This window comes from Phalacrocorax aristotelis, chromosome 9 (genome assembly GCF_949628215.1).
Source record: "Phalacrocorax aristotelis chromosome 9, bGulAri2.1, whole genome shotgun sequence".
Lineage (NCBI taxonomy): Eukaryota > Metazoa > Chordata > Aves > Suliformes > Phalacrocoracidae > Phalacrocorax > Phalacrocorax aristotelis.
Genome location: NC_134284.1, coordinates 7,844,473 through 7,865,894, shown reverse-complemented (window position 1 = coordinate 7,865,894; position 21,422 = coordinate 7,844,473). Strand labels below are relative to the sequence as shown.

The 21,422-nt window shown below is 35.6% G+C and overlaps 1 protein-coding gene across 3 annotated transcripts in view; it reads left to right on the top strand.

Moving 5' to 3' along the window:
• Positions 1–20,170, top strand: part of STRN3 (striatin 3) — a 66,929-nt gene extending 46,759 nt beyond the window's left edge. For all 3 annotated transcript variants that reach the window (XM_075103290.1, XM_075103289.1, XM_075103291.1), the window contains 9 exons: positions 757–890; positions 8,270–8,445; positions 8,578–8,625; positions 10,917–11,038; positions 12,504–12,671; positions 12,924–13,064; positions 14,634–14,741; positions 17,100–17,186; positions 17,302–20,170. In XM_075103290.1, coding sequence (XP_074959391.1) covers positions 757–890; positions 8,270–8,445; positions 8,578–8,625; positions 10,917–11,038; positions 12,504–12,671; positions 12,924–13,064; positions 14,634–14,741; positions 17,100–17,186; positions 17,302–17,471 — 1,154 coding nt within the window. In that variant the 3' untranslated portion in view covers positions 17,472–20,170. The remainder of the gene's footprint in view (positions 1–756; positions 891–8,269; positions 8,446–8,577; positions 8,626–10,916; positions 11,039–12,503; positions 12,672–12,923; positions 13,065–14,633; positions 14,742–17,099; positions 17,187–17,301) is intronic.
• Positions 20,171–21,422: the final 1,252 nt, after the last annotated feature.

The following is a 21,422-nucleotide window of genomic DNA, read 5'->3' as shown; positions in this document are numbered from 1 at the left end:
AGATATGCAGAACTGCTGAAGAATGTAAAGAATATGGATGACTATTTGAAACTTTATTTTTCAGGTGTGAATTGAGAATGAATGGTTATAATTTGTATTCATTCAAAATTATAATTAGCAGAAATGTTAAATATTAATTTGGGGAAGGCACAGCTAGCTAAGATAAATATCAGTTGAGTATTTAAAATGTATTTTAAATTTAAATCCAAAATCATGCTGAGAAGGTAAGAGAGGGAATTAATGAATAACAGATGTTTTCATTTTCTTAATCATCTGAAAAAATCGAAGTAGAAGAGATGTTTTGCAGGGGACCTTTAGAGATGAAAAGTACTTACACATGCAGGTAGAGATATTTGACTTGTATAAAGCACAGAGACTTACTTGCAAATGGACAGAATGTAGATAGCATGGTATAGTGAATGAAGTATTTAGCTGAGAATTTGGAGACCTGGGATGTACATTTGATGCTGCAATGTAAAGTAATGTCAGTCAAGTCACTTGTCAGTAGTATTGAACACCTCTGTAAAGTAAGTTGAAATCAAATGACAAAGTATGATATAAGAATTGTTTATTTAATATGTGTGTGTGTTTGCACATGTGTGCGTGTCATCATGCTTTTTTTTTTTAGCTGGGGCAGTATGTAGTACATAAAGTTCCGTTTAAACTCTGCTTTGCTGTTAAGTGATGAGTAATGCAGTTTTTCATCAGTTTGAATTATTACATTGAGACTTAAAGAAACTGTTTTGTTCTTTGTAGCTGAGCCAATAACGTTTCCACCTGGAGGAGGCAAGTCATTTATTATGGGTTCTGATGATGTATTGTTAAGTGTACTGGGCCTTGGAGACCTTGCAGACTTGACAGTAACAAATGATGCAGACTATAGTTATGATGTAAGTGCAATTTTATTTTAAAATTCTTTATACAGTTTAATTCAGTCAATAATAGTTGGGTCCCCTCTCCCCCACCCTGAACATTACAGATGCAGAGAACAGAGGTTTCATTAGCATGAACTACTACTTGGGAGGAGGAGGGAGCACCTTGTGAATGGGCTAAGTAATTTGGGTAATCAAAATTAAGCAAGATGACTTGTTTGTTTTCTACTTTGATTTAATTCCGGTTTTGTCACTGGAGGAATGTGTTATGACACAAAATAGATTGACATCTTAACATTAATTTGTTTGAACAAAAATGGCAATTATACCCTGATATGGAGTATTGAGAAGACCATGGCATAGACCACAAATATTGTTATCAACTTACTTCTTTGCTCTCCCTTTTATATTTAGGTAGTGTTAACAGCATAGTAATATGTTTCAGATGTAAGCCTTTAGGGTGTATTTGTATTATCCACAGTGTTCTGACATTCCTTTGACCATATCCTGTAAGCTACTACCAGTAGTGTTATATGAATTTTTCATTGGCTAGTGACATTTGATGGCTGGTTAGGGAAGCATTCAGGTAAGTCAGATGTATTATACTTGAAGTGTCTTGCGGTTTTGGGTTGTGGGTTTTTTATTATTGTTGTTGGTAAGGTACCTCTCTGTTTCTATAATTTTTCAAGTTAGATACATGGTGTTTGACCTGGAAAACATTAATAGGGGTTTTATTAAAATCTTAGGATCTGCAAAGTGAAAAAAAATTTGCTTATAGCTTTTTACAGGGTACAAAAATGTATGTGACTACACACCTTTTTTTAATCATAGTTGTCCTTCAGTATTTATAATTGGTAGGATTATTAATTGCTGTAATGAAGTAAGAACTAATATTTATATTTCTCTGTTATTGCAGTGTATTATGTTACAATTTTATTTCCTGAATAACAAAAAAAAGTTAATTATCCATCCTTCTCTTACTGGACTGTTTAAAAATAAATTAAAGAGCTTTTTTAAATACTGGGAGTATTTTATAAATTTGTGTAATATATTGTCCTGTTCACCATGAAGATTAATCTTCAGATTGCCTGTTTAATTTCGAATGACATAACACTTCTGAGAAATCAGAGTATTCAACTTCAGCTCTTTGCATCTTAACTTTCTCGGGATTTTGCCTTCTGTCGAGCTAAATCTCTTATGTAAACACATGTAAAACGTGTCTGACCTTGAAGGTCACGTACAATTGTTTAGGAAACTGTCACTATATTTTTTTGTTTTCCTTTAAGTTTCAATGAAATCTATGATCAAGTGGAATTCAAAGAAAAGTTTTTCAAAAGTTTCAATTGTAAATGCTGTAAGGCAGCTTAAATTTGAAACGTTCAGAACTGGATGTTCCTAACTACTCCTCCTAACTAGTAGTAAATTCCCCTCGGAATTTTGAGGTTGAATAGTCTGTGGATTTGTTTTATGTTGTGCTGTATTTACTTGGTTGAATAACTTCTAAATGTTCCTGTCTGTATCTTCATTGAAGAATTAAGAAAAGTTTGGTTTAATGCTAATTTGCATGAGGAAAAATATTTATTTTAAAGCAGTTTAGAATCTCAAATCAAACTTCTGAACTTGCCAGTTGATTATTTTCTTTGAGTGTTATTCCCATTTTACTGACAGTAACTTTGAGGCATCAAAAAACTAAATGGTGTACTTTTCAGTAGTGAGGCTGCTAGAGTTGAGATTAGATCAGATCACAAATTGTTTTTGCAGTTGCATTGCATTCTGTCTGTCATGTTCCTGAGTTCAGAACTTTGGAGTGTCAAGGTCTGGTGGGTCACACTTGCCCTTCATTAAATTTACAAAGGTTATGTGACAACATTTAGCTCTTAAGGCCCATGTTTTTAACTATGGAATTTCTGATTCTCTTTTCTTTATAAACCTAAAATATTTTGTAACCACCCTTCGTTCCTCTTCTGCCCAACAACACGCCAAGTCAGCCTGTATGCTGGACGATTAATGCACAGACTAATTAGTATGGTGACCCTTAGGGTTGGTCTGTAATATTGTATTTTGCATGGCTCCATTCTTGATTGGCTGTTTTTAATGTCATGAGAATGATTATCAATCACAATAGCATTAAATCACAATTCCAGTATCTGTACAACTCAAGTAGTAGCAGAATACTCTGTATCTCTCTTATAGATCATTGCTACCTGTTGTTCTTCAATTAGCTCTCCATTGAGAATTACTATATACATAAAAGGAACAAGAATTTCCTGGACTGAAATTGCAGCAGTCTGGAAGAACAGTGAGAAGAACTGTCACTACGCCTGTACTTTTTCATAGGCATTTTTGATTGTTTTGATTGTCAGAGGCAGATGCTGAGCTAGAAGTATCTTAGATCAAAATAATGCAGTCATTAATATTTTCCAGTGCCATAATGGCAGTTATATGCCATAATTCTTCCTGTGCTAAAGAGATTGCAAGAATGCCTTTGATGTAAAAGAAGGAATTTGTGATGTCTCTTTCAAGAACTCTAGAAGTGTAGGGAAAGTTGATCTGTAGAGGATGGCCTGTGGGAGACTTTCAGAAGCAAGATTGGTTTTGAGGAAAATGTCATGCTTAAATACAACATTGCAACTTTGCAATATATTACTCTCTTTTGTGAAGTACAGCTTCTTCATAAAACAGTGTGAGGCTATTTTACTTATTCCAAGAAGGAGAATTATATACAGGTGAGCCAAGACAAACTCAGGAAGCATTACTATGAATAATATAATTGATACCAACTGATGAAACTGTTTCAGGAGAATCTGTGGTACTTGTGACAAACCTGACAATACAGTTTTTATCATGCAAGGAGTGATGCAGAATAGAACTTGGAGTTGCCTTTGCTTTTGGGAAACTTAGAGAATGGACATGACAAATGTATAGGTATGAAATACTGCCTGAGCTAATAAGTAATTTGAAGCAGAAAGCAGTACCTCACAAATTTCTCAAAGGTTTGAATGCATCAGTGGTCCTGTAGATGAAGATGATCTTATTGTTTCAGTGTAGCTGGTTTTTCAAAATTTTCTCATTGAGACTCTTTGTTAGAGGCTTTTTAATTACAGCTTGGTTTGGGAGGTGTGTGGGGATAAAAGTAAGTTTTTGCTTTTACTGGATTATTCACCAAACAGGAATGAGAAGTGATTTATCATAATTTTTGCTTGGCTTCCCTGCTTCCCATCCAGTCCTCCTTCCCAGTGCTCTTAACATATCTGCTGTCTTTTAAAGCATATCTAAAAAATGCATGGTGGCTTCTGACTGCTTCATGTGTCAGAAGAGAAACTTGAAGTATCAAATAAGACAGATGGAAAGTAATTTTTTTAATATATTTTTATTTAAAAAGGGAATCTCCTGTTGTGGATCTGAAGAGACTGAAATTCAGATGCTATTAGTTCTCCTTCATAATGTTCCTTTGGGTTAAAAGTTCCTTGATAGTCCTTAATTCCTGAAGTTGTTCCCGTAGAGCTGTGAATCTACAGTGTGATAAGACCATGTCCTACCTTGTACCTGTAATACAGTACTTGTAGGACATCTTGATCTCATGCCCCTGTGAGCTTAGCTGAAGCCACCTCCTTTTCCAGTAAATCTCTAGATAAGCAGATACTGCTAAGTTAATGTTTAAAACAACAACAAAAAAAAGCCCAGAAACTTAATATTCCCACTACTTGCATTTTGCTCCCAGTAGGTCTATGCTCTTTAACCAGCTTGTGTGAGCCATTATAGTGCATGAATAAATAAAGCCACAACAGGATTCCACTGGCTTTCATGTATCACTCCTTGATGAGTATTGTATTTTGAAAAGGAAAGGATATGTGGACAGGATGGGGATTAAGTTTTAAATCTTAAGAATTTTAACTATAGCTGAAAATTTTTCTGTATGTGAATGATTTAGTGCACAAGTTGGCCACGTGACTAGTTGTCTAAGCAGTAGATACTGTAATACAGTACAGTCATCTCAAGTCATGTCTCTTTTGATACCTATTCTTTATATTTGCCTCAGTGCGTGCAGTTGTTTGTACCCTGAGGGAGTATTATTGTTACCACATCAAATGCTCCCATTGGTATATTTTTGGATTCCATAGCTGCACATGATGGTGGTGGTTTTCTGCTGTAGGACCAGCTGTGACATGGAAAGTCCTCCTTTCTCTCCCTCCTCTCCCTCCTTCCCTGCGTTGGAGGGGAGAGCTGGTGGTGTGTGGTTTTTGTTCATTTAGCTGAGGTGTGGTTTCTTTTAGTCTAGTTTGCTGGTGGTTTACAAGACACAATAAATAGGTTGCTTGCCCATGTTCTAATACAGACAAATGAAACAATGGTAAAAAGGGATTTTTATTAGGTTGTATTGAGCAAGTATTTCAAAGCAAGTATTTCCAATTCTGTTTGCTTCTCTAATCTGTTCAGCAATTTCTTGTGGTGTACACCTTGTGTGTTGGGTTTTTTTTGTTTTAAGTTTAAGGAGATTTTGTAAATGTCTTTCAGAATATGTAAACTGTTCCGTGTCTTTTGACCTAGACAGAGTTTTTGTTTGGATGTTGGTGGGTAATTTTGGGTGGAGGGAACAGCAACTCTTGATTTTGGTAGAACCAATTATTCTGTGCATCTACTCTGTGGCTGTTTGCTGACAGGGGACTGGGATCAAGGATTGGGCTGATCCCTCTTGGTCCTGTTTAGTTGAAGTCCACCAAGGTTTAGGGGAAAAGGGAGAAAGAGCTAGTGAAGCTGTATGGTTCCACACCTTCATGTGTCTTCTCGCAACTCTCTTTATATTTTTGGCATTTGCAATAGAACATTAAGACTCAGTGGGGCAGTGTGTCCATGACTTCTCTTTTGAGGCTTTTGAGATGTCACACTTTAGAACATTGATATACAGTGTCACATTTTATTTATTCCATTATATCTCTGGCCCATTTTGTATCTCCCATTTATACTTTGTAATCAGCAAAAATCCCTTTTCCAAGTCCTTGACTGTGTTTTTTAGTTTTGTTTTTTAAATATACTACTGTTAGCTTTTTTTCTTAGAGGTTGTAAGGATCTCTTTTTAAATATGTCAGTTGCTCTCTTACTCTTGCAGTAAGAACATCAAGATTCATTGGAAATATGGATGGAGGAAAATAATTTTTTTAATCTGCATATATACAAATAGATTTCTAGGAAGGTGTACGTGTTGTCTTCTAAAATAACCAAGATATTCAAGTTTGGCTTAAAAAATAAGGCTTTAAAGCTCTACTTAAGATAGGAAATGTATCTTGTTTTTTGTAACTTTTGTAAATTCTGTACTTTGCATTTTAGCAGATGCCTCTGAACTGCTGAGAATGAAATTACTATTGCAACAGCCATTTTAACAGAAAAGATTTAATCAACTCTTTTCCTTTTTTGAAATCATGTATTCAGTCCTGGTTTCTTGAATGACTCTTCATCACAACTGTAATAGAAATCAGTGTGGTGTGGATGCATGATGCACCCAAAGAATCAAGGGATGTAACAACATGTGCTAAAATTAACCATTGCTATTTCAAATGTTTGGCTTTAATTTCTCTGAGTCCCAGATCACCACAAGTGCATGAGGCAACATGAGTTAGCCAGGTGGATTAATACATTACACAATGAGGATTAAAAATACTGAGGGACTCTGCTAGAAAAATACCTTTTTTTTTTAAATTCTTTTTTTCTTGTTTTCCTTCTCTTATCCACTTCAGATTCAGGGGGGTGAATAAATAAACAGTTCAGGCTGAAATCTATCAAGTTTAATGCAGAAGTCCAGAATTCCTCTCTGTTCCCTTAAACAAAAGATTATTCTTTTTGTGAAGCTTGTATGGAATTTGCAGTATGGTGCTAAATAAGTTAAATCTCAATGAAGAAACTGCAGTATTCAGTATGCTCTGAAGTAGGAAGATCGGAAACAAAATGCGTTGTTATGAAATGTTTGTTGGATGGTATTAAAAAAGATAAAACTCCAGGTTACATGTCTGGTACAACAAGTTTCTGTTGCTTGATCTGAATTTGGCATAGTTTTCAGTTAGGCCAGAAATTTACATTAATATAAGGGAAAAGCAAATGCCCTCACATCTGTAACTCAGAACAGTAAATTTTATTGTCTGAGCCTTTCTATTTATTTTGATTAGATAGAATCAAATTTAGCTTGTGAGTAGTGGTAATTCAGTTCATTGATTTGGTCCAAGAATATTTATTACAGTGTATGTTATGATCTGACTTTTATTTTCAGTCCTGACAGATACAAGGTACTAGGGTTTTATTAGTAATGGGAGATTTCAATCTCTTAATAGTGTTGCTGAAAGTGTCTTGGGATACTGAGAGATTCTGGCCTACAGTTGGGAAACATGCTTTAACAATTACATGGTGAATAGTGTATAAGGTAGAAGATAGGATTAGTTTAGTTTCCATTCATTCTTAGTTTGCTATTTTTGCTTATATAACTAAAGTCAGTTTTCTAAACTCTCTTTATAATTACTTGAGAGGGAGAGAGAAGTACCTGCACATGTATTTCTCCTTATGCTGGAGACAAGTGGGATGTAGTCTTTTAAGGGTCTACCCTCTGCATAATATAAATGGTATTCAAAGCTCTAAATTAGTCTCCTGCAATCACTAGAAGAGTTTGAGGTTTTCTGGTAATGTCTCTGAGTTACCTATAATTAATATTAAGCAGCTGCAGTTTTTGTATTTTAGCCTAACAGTCTATAGGTTAAGAGTATGGATTGGATGTTCACAATATATAAACATAGTTGGTATGTATTGCTTCATGTAGTAACTAAGTTGTCTCATGAATATATTTAAAACTCTTTAAACTTCAAAAATATTTATATGTAATGTTTAAAATTATGACAAATATGTATTGAAATTTGGATTACCTGTTTCTGTGTACATACCTTCATGTGTAGAAGTATTCAAGAATCTTATGTTTCCTGTCCTTCTCATCTGAGGAAGATGGGGACCTGAAGCTCATTTTGATTGTGTTTGTGATGAATGAACTTTTGCTAGTTGTAATCTCTTCCATAATAAGCAATGAAACCTTTATCTTTCTTCAGGGAAGAGGAATTAAAGTATCATTGCACAAAAGGATTAAAAACAGTTTTTGAAAATTAGGGCTCCTTGTCTGTGTGTCCAGCATTGTACTCCATTCAGCTCTAGGACAAAAGAAACTATTACAATAGAAAAATTTGCAGGCTACCTTGCATGCCAGAGAGGGAGTTCTAGATGCATATAGACAGATCAATAGATTAATGCAAACTTAAGATTCAGCATGTATTAGCTGAATTTAAAATAGCTTGTTTTCATAAGATATGGGGAGATATAATACATGTTTTTAAACCCAAGATAAAATTACTCTTTTTTTTTTTTTTAAGCTGCCAGCTAATAAAGATGCCTTCCGAAAGACATGGAACCCTAAATATACGCTACGCAGTCATTTTGATGGAGTGCGGGCATTAGCTTTTCATCCTGTAGAGCCTGTGCTGGTTACAGCCTCTGAGGACCATACTCTAAAACTTTGGAATCTGCAGAAAACGGTTCCTGCCAAAAAGCAAGTATATGGTTTTTTATAACACATCAGCTGTGTTTTAAATGCCTTTGAAATTTATGAAGTTCTTAAATGTTTTCAGAGTTCTTCAGTAGAGATTTCATGTAGTGTAGTAACTCTTCCTTTCTCTTTCAGGAGTGCCTCTTTAGATGTAGAACCCATCTATACATTTAGGGCCCACATGTAAGTGTTTGACATAATTAATGCTTGATAAATGTATTGTCACTATCTCATGGATTCATAAGACACTTCAGTCTAAAAGCCACAAATGTATTCTGTTTTTACATTGTATAGAAAGGTCCCTTATACTATGTAAAAACAGGCAAATACTGAGTCCCTGTCATGAATTGCACAGTCCATGATAAAACAAGAACAGGAGGTGGCAAATGTGGTTAGTTGCAATGGAAAGGAGAGATTATAGAAGACAACAATGAAATCACCTGAGTGATGACCATGTCTTGGACTGTGGATTTTATATGATATGTGAAGAAGATAAATAGGTACAATTTACTAGTCTTTCCTGTATCTGAAGATACTAGGTATGAAAATTCAACGTACAGATGCAATCATTGGGACAAAAAAAAAACAACCCTCATCAAATGTGGATTCAATGAGTGAAAATCAGGAGATTAAGTGCATGACTAGGAGAGTTCTGAATTTTTTAGGGGCTTGAACAAGAATAAGAGATGAAATTTCATGGCCAGGATAGTCCAGAATAGTAGATATGACTTAATATCCATGCCGTACATATGCCTCTCAGGTCTGGGGTAACTTGAAATTCAGTGAGATGATTGTAATCAAGAATTTGATTAATACCTGAGTAAAGTTCTGATAGCTGCAGTAATTTCTTTTGCAATGTCAACCTAGGCTTCCTCCTTTCCCATCTCAAGTTTGCCTGCTTTGTGTGCACACCGTAATACATATTCTCATTTATGATTGCGGTCCAGCCCAAGATCTTGGGAAAGCAGATTGCGCAAACTAGTCTGAAAAAAGGAAAGATCTTTCTTGTGGCAGATGGTGACAGTGAGCTAACCTGAATTAAACAATGTTAGTAAGACTTGAAAGTTGAACTGGGATTTGTAAAAATACTAGTAATTTTTCAGTTCACCTTAACTGCTTTATTACTGCCTGAATTTCAGGTGCTAATTTTGAATTCTGTGTCCTTCCAATAAGAAGGCAAGAGGAAAAAATGCACAGTCCATAGCCAGTCACAGTAGTTTGAGTGTGCTTTGCTTATATAACTAAAGATCAAGTCTCAAACCCAGGTAGCAGGTGAGCTTCATGAGAGCTTTTTGATAAGTGTGGAAGTGGATAACACTTCCTGTGCTGGCCTTGATGGGGGGAGGGGGGACAAAAACAAACAAACAAAAAACCCAAAACAAAAAAACTTGATAAAGCTTAATGTCTTATTTTTGCACTTATTAGCTAAAGCATTAAACACTTTTCCTTAAGGCTGGATGTCTAATTTGCCCTCATGTTTAAATACAAGTGTTCTTTTGAGTGGTAGAGGGTCACCGACCAACTGAATTCTCCTTCAGATCCCTTTGTCTAAATTTGGGCTATTATTTTGGCTTTTGACACTGAGCACCAAAAGGTAAGGTTTGGGGAACCTTTAGTACAGAACTGATACCCAACCTGTGACTCCCAATGAGACTGGTAACAAAATAATTTTATTATTTTTCCACTTGGGCAGGCTTTGAGAAACATTCCCTTTCAGCCCAGCTTTGTTCTTTGCTTTGCCAAACATGTAGATGGATTCGACCAATAGTCTTCCCTGTCACCATCTTCAAATATGTAATTCTAGTTTGCTAATCTGCACTTAAACAACCAGTGAACTCCTTATATCCTGTGCATGGCCTGTCAAATCAGCCAGGCATCTAATTTTGGGGGTATGGTTTTACAATGCAGTTAAACCTGACTTAGTAGTGTGTCCAAAGAAGTAGGCCTGCTGCTTCCTTTAGGCTACAGCTTGTGCTTGTCTGATATCACAGCAAACAGGTTGAAGTTAAACCAGTAAAAGTCTAACGTTAGCCAAAAAGTACTCTTTCTGGGATCATTTTTCTGAACAAGTTTACTGGAGCATAGGTTACTGTCAGTTCCTAAAATAGGATGAGAAAATAGTTGCAGGGGAGCAGAGGCGGGGCTACAACCACCTCTTTCAGTGCAGCTAGCGATTAGGTTGGCATAGATGCACTGTAAAAACTCACTGTTTGTAGATTTAGTTACTGAAATAAGATTATGTTCTTTGAATTGCTTGAATTTTGATAGTTTTACTTAATTTAGTATGAATATTTTAATACAGGTTGGTATCGCTTATTGACACTTAAAAAAAAAAAATAAAACTCCAAAGAAACAATTCGGTTAAAACCTTTTAAGTACTTAGTCCAATCCAACTTCTTTTTGAAAGTAGATAGCCAATTTTCACTTCTATCCTGTAGGCAGGATCAATAAACTTTTCCTTTGTCTCCCAATAGTGGACCTGTATTGTCATTGGCAATTAGTTCCAATGGAGAGCAGTGTTTCAGTGGTGGTATTGATGCAACCATCCAGTGGTGGAACATGCCTAGCCCTAACGTGGATCCGTATGATACCTATGGTAAGTACCTTTTAAAAGTTACACAACTCATGTCCATTTTCTTCAACACAAATTTTCTGCTTGATGCTAACCTGTTTTTTAGAGCTTTTGTGAAATGTAACCGCCATTTATCAACTATCTTGTGTTTTCTCTACTTTTTGTGTGTGGTAAACATTAATTATTTATTCCCACTTGCCTTGGTGACATACTTTGTATAGACCTGTAACAGGAAGACTGGCAATTTCTGAGGTTTAAACAGTAAAGAAAAAATTAATTAAAACTCTTACTTTTTAAGAAGCATGCTTACTACTTTGAACCAAAATCACAAGTTTTTGAATTATTATTTATTTCTCCTGAGGGGAAATTATTAGAAAACGGAAGATAAGAGTACTCAAATTCTATGTCCCAAGTTTCTGATTTGCATCTTGGTTCCCATAAGTGATGTCTCTAAAATTAAAGAGCTGATAACTGCATGGCAAACTGTGCATCACTACCCTGCCATTGATGGCGATCAGCTTTTTGTGTTTAGTGTAATTCTGAGGGTGCAGTGCCATGGTTGACTGAAGTTGGAATGGGACAGAATCAAGATTTCTTCCTCTCTCCCTTGCGTCAGTGTAGTGAGTGAGCTAATACAACACTCAGGCTGCATAATGACAGAACTGTCTCTACACAGCTAATAAAGTTATTTTTAAAAAAGAGCTCTAAGAGGATGATTTTTCTCCCTAAAGCTTGTTAGCAGGGTTTTGAGTTGCAAGACCAATTTGTTTTTAACTTCCTGCAAAACTAAATTTTAGTGATCTATTTGGCTTTATTCCTCTCCATTTATCTCTTTCTCTTGCTTCTGTACTCAAAGCCTGGTAGAGAATAGATCAAAAACCCCTCTATAAAAGACAACTGTAAAGTATCAGGCAGAAGAAAATAAGAATGTGTTTACCTGTTCCACAACAGAAACAATCTTGTTTTGTTATTGGGGTGCCTGAGAGTTTTAGAGCATGCCTCTGTGTCAGCAGAGTACGCTTAGTAAAAACAGCATTAGGCATCAGTGTTTAAGTGGAAAGCTGAAGGTGTTGTTGCCCTTGTCACAGCCCTTCCTCTGTACAAGTATCTTTAAGATGGTGAATTTGGAGGGAAGAAGCAAGTGCCTCAGAGAGGAGGTGGTAACAAGTGTGTATCATTCTGAAAAAGGGGACATAGATGTTTGTGGGGTTTGGTTTTTTTGCTTGGTTTGGTGGGGTTTAGTTTTTTTCTTTTTTGGTGGGCTTCTTTGTTGGCGGGTTTTTTCAGCGTGGCAGTGGGGTGAGAAAGCTGGCAGTGGTTGTGCAAAATGACCTCCTGTCTAATATTCTAGCTGTTGCTTAAACAGTAAGTGCTGGGGGATATATAACCGTTTTATGTGGACTTTAATTTATATTGAGGTACAAGAAATACATATTCAATGTTTCTTCACTAAAAAGATTTTATTTCTGAACTTCTGTTTTTTTTCCAGAGCCAAACGTTCTAGCTGGCACATTAATTGCTCACACAGATGCAGTCTGGGGTCTTGCTTACAGCGGTGTAAAGAATCACTTACTATCTTGTTCAGCAGATGGCACTATTAGATTATGGAACCCACCAGAAAAAATGCCCTGTATTTGCACTTACAATGGAGAGAAGGGTAAGTTTTTGCAGTGATTTTGAAAATCTGTTACGAGGCAGCTGATGATGTGTCCATTATCACCATTTATCAAAACTAGGTTACAGGACTAAAAGGAAAAGGTCTTTATTAAAGTAATCCTGGTGTTGTAGCATTACTCTAAACAAGGGAATCAAATTTCTTTGAAGTATGAGTATAAAACAAACTAAATGTTTAAACTGTCAATTTTAAGTGTTTCATTCTTTCTAAAGGCAATATTTTTTCTCTTTCTAGAGCATGGAACACCTACATCGGTTGACTTTATAGGTTGTGACCCTGCTCATATGGTGGCATCTTTTAACACTGGCAGCACAGTCATCTATGATTTAGAAACATCGCAGTCAGTGGTGATGCTTTCATCACAAACAGAATCTGGTAAGTAAAGCTCTTCTGTATTAAATAGCCATCTTGGATGAGGTACATTTATCCAAGTTTTATTATATGGTGAATTAAATTAAAAAGTTTTGCTCCTTTCCTGCAGCATGCAATCTGAAAGTTGGTTAGAGGCTTAAAGATGCTTGGAACAGACACAATGGAAAAGATTGTGATTAGCAGGATTTGAAAGCGGTTAGAGATAGTGAAAGCAATAGGTTTTTTTCTCTAAGCTAAGGTTTCTCAAGATTCAGTTGTCTAAATTGCATATTAAAAGACAGTTTTCATTACACAGCCTAAACATGGAGAATATTAAGGTAAGTAAATAATAGAATTAAGCAGATTATTAGTTTGGTTGCAATTAAACACTCTCTCCTGTGCTACAAAAACAGTGCTGCGAAGAGGTAGCTCTTTAAGAATTGTATGTATATGATGAAACTCTAGAGGACCCTTCTTTTTGTGAACCTACGGAGTGTTTCATGAGGAAAACCTCCAGTTTCTGTTCATTCCTTTCTTTGAAGTGAGATCTAAATGATAATGCAAGGGGAGAATTTGTTTCTTGCCTCCAAGTAGTCCAGTTTACGTAGTGATTGTACTTACAGTATTAAGTAGCTTATATAAGACTTCAACACAGATTACAAAACTGTGTAAAACCTATATTCTAGGTAGCTTGTGCAAAAACTGGCATTGACAGTGAGAAAGAATATCACAAATTGGAGAAATACCTCCCCTCGTTTGTAGAGAGACTCTTAAATGAAATAAAAAACAATTAAGCACAGAAATGAAAGGAACAAGCTTTAAAACATTGGCATATCAAGATAAGAAATTGTTTTTTAAAGAGTGTTCTAAAAACTTCTAAAGAGATTCTAAATCACAGAATCACAGACTGGTAGGGGTTGGAAGGGACCTCTGGAGATCATCTTGTCCAACCCCCCTGCTTGAGCAGGCACACCCAGAGCAGGGGGCACAGGAACGCATCCAGGCGGGGTTTGAGTGTCTCCAGGGAAGGAGACTCCACAGCCTCCCTGGGCAGCCTGTGCCACTGCTCTGGCACCCGTCATTGTTTAAGCTGAAATAAGACATAAATGCATCCAACAGAATCTAATAGGTTAGGTTGACTTCAGTTATTTGGATTCTGGTTTTGGGTTTAGGTTGGGGTTGTTTTTTTGTTGTGTTTTCTGGGTTTTTTTGCTAAATATGTTTTGATGTGGAGGTGTAAGAGGTGTATGCTAAACATATATGATAGATGTCACAGTTTGTTTCTACTTGGCTAGTGCTGCCCTGCGGTACTTGCTTGGTTTGCTTGCTAGCATACTCAAGAATTTTTCATATATATACACCACTTGTACAGCTTTAACCTTATAGTACATTTGCTAGAGTATACCTGGCTTAGCCCCATCCTGTAAAGCAAGAAAAGAAACTATTTATTTCTTAGGAGATTCATTGATGCTCTGCCTAAAATGTTGTTATATATTATTAGTTAATATAGTAAGCTAAAGTGTAATGCTAAAATATTCTCCTTTTAACTTTAATCCTTTAAGGCAGGTGAATATTTTTTAATTTTATTTTCAGGTGTACAATCAAATAATCATATTAACAAGGTAGTAAGTCATCCCACACTTCCTGTAACTATTACAGCACATGAAGATAGACACATCAAATTTTTTGACAACAAAACGGGTAAGGATAAAGAGAACTTAACTTTTATGTATGAATATGTGTAAAGTAAATCTGGATGGACATAAGGAGAAGCCGTTTGGAGAAAACTTGCTTGTGATACAGTTTCATACAAGACAACTTTTGGTGTTTTTAAGATTAAACCTCTTCACTTCAGTACACTTCTCTTCACAAACCTCTTCAGTACACTGAAAAGGTACTGAAATTCTACAATACCCATTGTAACTGTGACTTCAGCAGTCACAAAATACTTTCTCAAAACAGGCAGAGATAGTTGTGAGGGACAAGAAGGTCCTCCTAAGTTAGTGCTTTGATAATTTATATAATATGCCTACCATTTTCTTCCTGGGTTCATAATTTCCATGCTTTTAACTCTAAGCATGTATCAGTTATGTTTTCAACTCTCAGTAGCAAAGAACATTGCTTAGTACCTACTAGGGCAAGAAATAACCCTAAAGTCATTGTAGTAATGGAATCCTGTGTATCTTAAGTTGCTGATTAAGTTCATAAAACAGAAAAGGATCTGGAGAAAAGAGGGGAAAGAACTGCACAGTTTGTTGTGACAAAAAGGTTGGAATAACTGTCAGAATGAACATAAGTTTTTCCCATTTGTCAAATTATCAGTCACTTCCTGCATGTTATCCTGCCAAAGTTGGAAGGAAAAGTAAGCACATGTGCAGAACCCATGTTATAAATGTGTTTGTTTTGGTTTGGGTGGGGTGTTCTTGAGGGGGTTTTTGTTTTTAAAAGCAAGAAGCAAGAGGTTGGGGTTCCCCCCCCCCCCCTTCTCAGCTGCCATGAATGAATGTGTTTGAATTGTGCTCATTAAATGAGTTGCAATGATTGTCCTGAAATGAAAATATTTTACTTTAAAGAAACAAAGATGTAGAATAAGGCAAAAAAATTTATGCATGAACAAATAATTGGGTCAAGGACAGAAAGCAGAAGGTAGAATTAAATGGTCATTCTGTAAAATAAAAAAAATACCAAGTCCTGGAGGGATCAGCAATAGTTCAACATAATAGGAATCATCTGGACAGGGGAGGGTATGTTGACAGTTTACTGACATTCATTAATTCAGGATGTTAAAGATGAAGGCTGACGAAGAACGGAAGATCTTCATAAACTTAAGAGCAGGCAAATTAAATTCCATGTGGATAAATGTGAAATGATGCATGTAAGGACAAACAAACTTTATAATATGAAATAATAATCACTGGGGGGACTGTTCTTACTCAAGGTAAAATCTCAGAGTTATAAAAAGAGGTTGGATGAAAATGTCGGTTTGGCACTTAGCTGTCAGAACAGCAAAATGAATGTTAGGAGGAAGGAAAGGAATAAACAGAAAGAATCATCGTTAGTACTTTTGTATGAATTCTTGATGTATCCCATATGTACTTTGTGTTACTCCAGTCTCCCTTGTCTCAAAAGGGTTATAGCCAAATTAAAATGTTTCAGAGAATGGTTAAAAAGATGATCAGAGACTTTCAGTACCTTTTAGCTTCTTCAGGAAGAATCTTAGAAACTAAATAGGCTGAGGTTCTTCAGGAATACAGGCAAGTGGGCAACCTTCCTCATGTTAGTCATGGTCTTACAGGAATTTTTTTGCTCTCTTTGCCAATACATAAACTAAGGTTCAGTTGATAACACCCAACAGATGACAGGTTAAAATAGAAAGAGGTGGTGGTTCTTATAACGTCCAGTTAAACGTTTTGGAACTCCTTCCAAAAAGTGTTTTGAGATGCTAAAAGATGTTATTAAGAGCCCAGGAGTGGAGGCCACGCCACACTCACTGAAAAGAAACCCATTAAGAGTAGTTGAATGCAGAGATAGATAGTATCTCGGTTTGTGACGTAACAGAACAGTTAATTATTAGAAGCTGGAGAGTATTCTGGGCAAGTATCCCGTATAGCTGCTTTGGTTTTATTTTGTTCCCCGGTTTATCACCGATAGCCTCTGTCCTAGCAATGACAGAGTTAGGTGGACCTTTGGTATGACTCAGTAAGTCTCTTTAAAAAGCTTCATCAACACTTTGTCCTACTGGGGCAGGTATGAGGACATTTAAGGGACTCAGAATTGAGGTTCTCACCCAATCGTTTTAGGATTGGTCGTCTTTGTCACTGATGTCAGGTGGATAAAGAGTGCTTATAATGAGAATGCCTTTTTGGGGGTTGTGTGTCATTTACCCATATGCATATGTAAGACTCTGCAGTTGAAACTTAATAATTTCTAATACAATTGTATCATTTTGATATTATTGGAATCTAAATAAGCATGTTATTCTATATTGCATTTAATGGGATTGTTGTTTTTAAAAGAAACAATACTTCACAGGAAATTCACTGTTTATTTTGCTTTTAGGTAAAATGATCCATTCTATGGTTGCTCACTTGGATGCTGTCACAAGTCTAGCTGTAGATCCTAATGGAATCTATTTAATGTCTGGAAGTAAGAGTTTTTTCATATTCTTGTATGCTCTATAAATTTTGCATTGGTGATGCACTGAAGACTCTGACAAACCTAACTTTGTCTATTGTCTTTTCTTCTTTTTTTTCCTAAACAGGCCATGATTGTTCCATTAGGTTATGGAATTTGGACAGCAAAACATGTGTGCAAGAAATAACAGCTCATAGGAAAAAGCTGGATGAGTCAATTTATGATGTAGCATTTCATCCATCAAAAGCATACATTGCCAGTGCAGGAGCTGATGCCCTTGCCAAAGTATTTGTGTGACATAGCAGAACAAACTTGCATCGTAACGGCAGGTCTGTTTGGACAAAAAAGAGGGAATGCGTCACTGCCATCAATGATAAGGTTACCAATAAGACACTACATCTGATCTGCCTGGGTGAAGGCTCTTATGTGGGGCAGGTGTAAGTTGGTGAAAGGTCACCACATCTTGAACAATGTCAGGCTCATTCATTTAACTGTAATTACTGTATTTGGGGGGTGGGGAGAAACACAAAAAAAGAAAACCAGTATTTGTAGCCTTGACTGGATATGATCTGAGCGTATGTCTGTTCTTTAGGTGTCTTTAAGCAAACGTGGAGTCTGATCTTACAAGAGACTTTTATTTTGGACTCTGTGTGCTGCCTTAGGGTTAGGAATGTGGTGCTCTTGTGGGGGGAAGTGAGCTCCAAGAGTAGCTTTCTTTTCATCTCTTAATAATCTTCTGTTTATCAGTTGAATGCCACAGATTCCCCTTTTAAACTTTTATTTTGCTTTAAAGAAAAGGAAATTTAACTTAAAATATTTTAGCATTAGTTGCACAAAATGTTTGGATAAAATTCTAGTTTTTATAAGTCTTTTTATATATTTAGCCTGTCACAACAGTGCTCAAGATTGTATTGATAATGTTTTCCTGCATTATAGAACCCTAAAACACAGAGATCTCACTGACCCGCTGCCGTGTAACCACACTCTTCCCTTCTTTTGCCTAATACAGCTCAGCTAAGTCCTTGCATAAGGATGCTAATTCATCATCATCGCATAACTGTCTTCATAAATAAAGGACTGTAAAATGTGTTCAAATGAAACACAGAGGGTTTAACACCCCCAAATGAACTCTTTAAAAAAAAAAATTTAATCTTGGCATCCTATCACTATGTGATATTTTGTACATCTTACTGTATTTACGAGTTTATTTATCAAGGATTACCCATCTTGCTAATGGCCTATTGTTATTTATTTCACTTTTTGTTGGTCTTTATATCCTTTTATGTAGTGTGTTAAAGGGCCCTGTATATCTCTTATGGCACTCTTTGAACAGTCTAAAATAGGTGAGAAAATGGGACATTTGATAATTCTAAAGTTGCAAACCAAGAATTTCTTTTTCCTCTGGTTAAGTACCTGGAGTGGAGTTGATTCCAAAAAACAACCTTGTTTCAGAACTTTTGGAGTGAAAAATATTTTTATTTGCGTTTCAAATAGAATACAAAAGTAGTTGGTTCAAGATTCATAAATCTGCTGTGTTTTGACTAGTTATTCCCTGCTTTTATTTTATTTTCAGATGTGCTTCAGTTTATGGTGTAACTAAAGATTTTGTTTGTGTAATGCATGATTAATACAATAAAGTATTTTTTCTAGTCTTCCACAAAACTTTTCTGATCAGTTTGCGAGTTTTGATGAGTTTTGTAAGGTTTCTGTTTTACAAACTATGAATCAGCAAATTTTTAAGATTGTACCACATAGCAAAAGTACAGCTGTTGAAAAATAATGTATATAAAATGCATATAATAAATATTAAATGGTGTACCTGTATGTTACTGTTGGCTACATTATTTTGTGTTGCACAGTTTGAAAGTGTCATTCTATAAATTACTAAATTAGGTCTAAATCTTAGCAAAATGACCATTTGTTTATTATGCTTATAAACTGCTTTGCTTTTGGAAAATTGTAATAACTGTCTGGATGTCAACCAACTGTTCCATTTCAAGCAGCAGTACCCACATATAAGAACATGTTTCCACAATATTTTAAAAAATTTTTACAAGAACAAGTTGAAAATTGCTAGTATTGTTCTCAGAGCCTTTATAAGATGGTAATCACTGTTCTTCACTACGTCTGTATATGAAGTGATTCTCAAATGATTTTGGAGCCAGAAAGATACTGTTTTTATTTCAAACTGCCACTGAATCATTGTGTTGAATAAAAAAAAAAATTGCTTAAGATTTGCCCATATGTCTGATGTTACCTGTTAACCTTTGTCCATTTCTTTACAAGTCCTCCAATAAAGACGATGCACTAAAGGGCAATCTTTTTGCAAAAGGCTAAGATGCAAGTCGACATTTAGCTGCTCTGTGGTGAGTCACTTTCCTGAAAGTGTATCAGCAGAAACAGAATACCACAGTATGAATCTTGAATTTTCATGTGAAAATTCAGTGTTTAGGTATAATTTACCTTAAGCTGGAACATGTTCCTATAATTGGTTGTAACTGCATTGTTCCATGTAAGTTTCCAGTTTTGCAGTGAGAATGTATCTCATGCCATCTCATGTCAAACAAATTAGATTTAAAAAAAAAAAAGGGAAAAAACGGTGCTCATGGTAGGCAGAATACCGCAGTTATATTCTGAAAGTAATTTTGTTTTAGTAATAATGTCACGTTGTTTGAAATGTTAAAGTAAATTATTGTATAGAAATTGGAGAATTTTGTCCTTTATCATGAAGATTGAGGTGAGGCCTTTCAGTAACTGCTTGTAGGACACTAAGACTTTACTTTTGAAAGTAACATTCAGCTGATTTGCACTTTTTGTTCCTTCCAGTCTAAAGCATTCAACTAATCAACAGACAAGAGAGTATTTGAATTTTATTGGAAGTAATTTCATAATCGCCTTTTCTGAAGCCAACATTGTTTCTGGCAGCTTTTCCAGGCTGCTGCATTTTAATGCTTAAATGAAATGTGATTGTTTAATAAACATTGCCATGCATAACATTTACCTTTTTTGAATTGTATTAAAATTGAAATGGTAAACCCAAAAATATTTGCTTATTTTCCTTAATTGAATCTTAACTGTCATCTTAGTTAACTAATGCATAGTGGATCAGATACTGTAGTGAGGCTTCATTTATTGAATATTGACAATAATCTCTAATACAGACTTAGTTTATTTACTGTGGGGTATAGCATGCTAAAACCTCTTTTTTTGTTTGTTTTTTAGAACAGAAGAGCTGTAGTACTGGTGATCGGGAAAAAATGATAGTGCTGAAATAAATGTTTTCATTTAGTAAAAACGCCTCAACTTACAAAATGACTGATTTACTTCTCTCTTGTAAGAAAGACCCAACGGACTTGTATTCAGAACCTGAATATGGCAAGATAGGTAATTGTGTTTAATAATACATTTAGGATTTAGGGTCTTATTGGTCTAACAGACTTAGACCCCCCTCTTGCTTTTTATTGTAGGAACTGTTGTAAGCAGATGAGTGGTGACTTGTCTCCATAAATATCAAATACATCTGAAAGAGGGTGTAACAAGCCCTGATCAAGAACCTTCCCTAATTTAGAAATCCTAAGGAAGAATTTATTTGCCAGGAGATAATTGGTAGATTTTCCTAGTGGGAAAACTCCATGAGCTTGAGGATATGTTATCAGAGGCTGTCCATTTCTCTTCTATGTTAATTGATTTATTTTAAAACTGATAGCATTCTCTGTCCTGGCATACTCTTACTATTATGTGCTTCTCTAGCACTTCCCATCTCAAATCAGTCGAAAGCTCCTTGGTCACACAGTGCTGACTGCTCTTCCTTCTAGCTACCATATCACATAAAAGGTCTCAAATGCATCCCAGCTGAGCAGCTGCTACTTTTGCAGATAAACACACAGATGAGGTGGTCTACATAAATCCTGCTGGGAAAATGTGTAACTTTTTTTTTTCCTCCCAGTTAAGGTACATGGCATGAAAATACGACTGACTTTACCTTTTAGTTGTGCTTGGTTTCACTACAGCATGTGTGTGTATATATATTTTTATATTCTTTTCCTAAGAACTTTTTTAAAAGAAAAAAAACCAAAACCAGAAGGCTCCGGAATTGTTTTTAAATACTACGTCTGAGGTAAGCATGAATGAAGGTTTAAGTTCCATATTTAATACTTGCTCTGTTGCTAGTTGAAGAATACCCATCCTTGAGTCCTATGCAATCTAAATGGCTTATATCAATAGACTTTTTTTAAAAAGGGAGTAGTT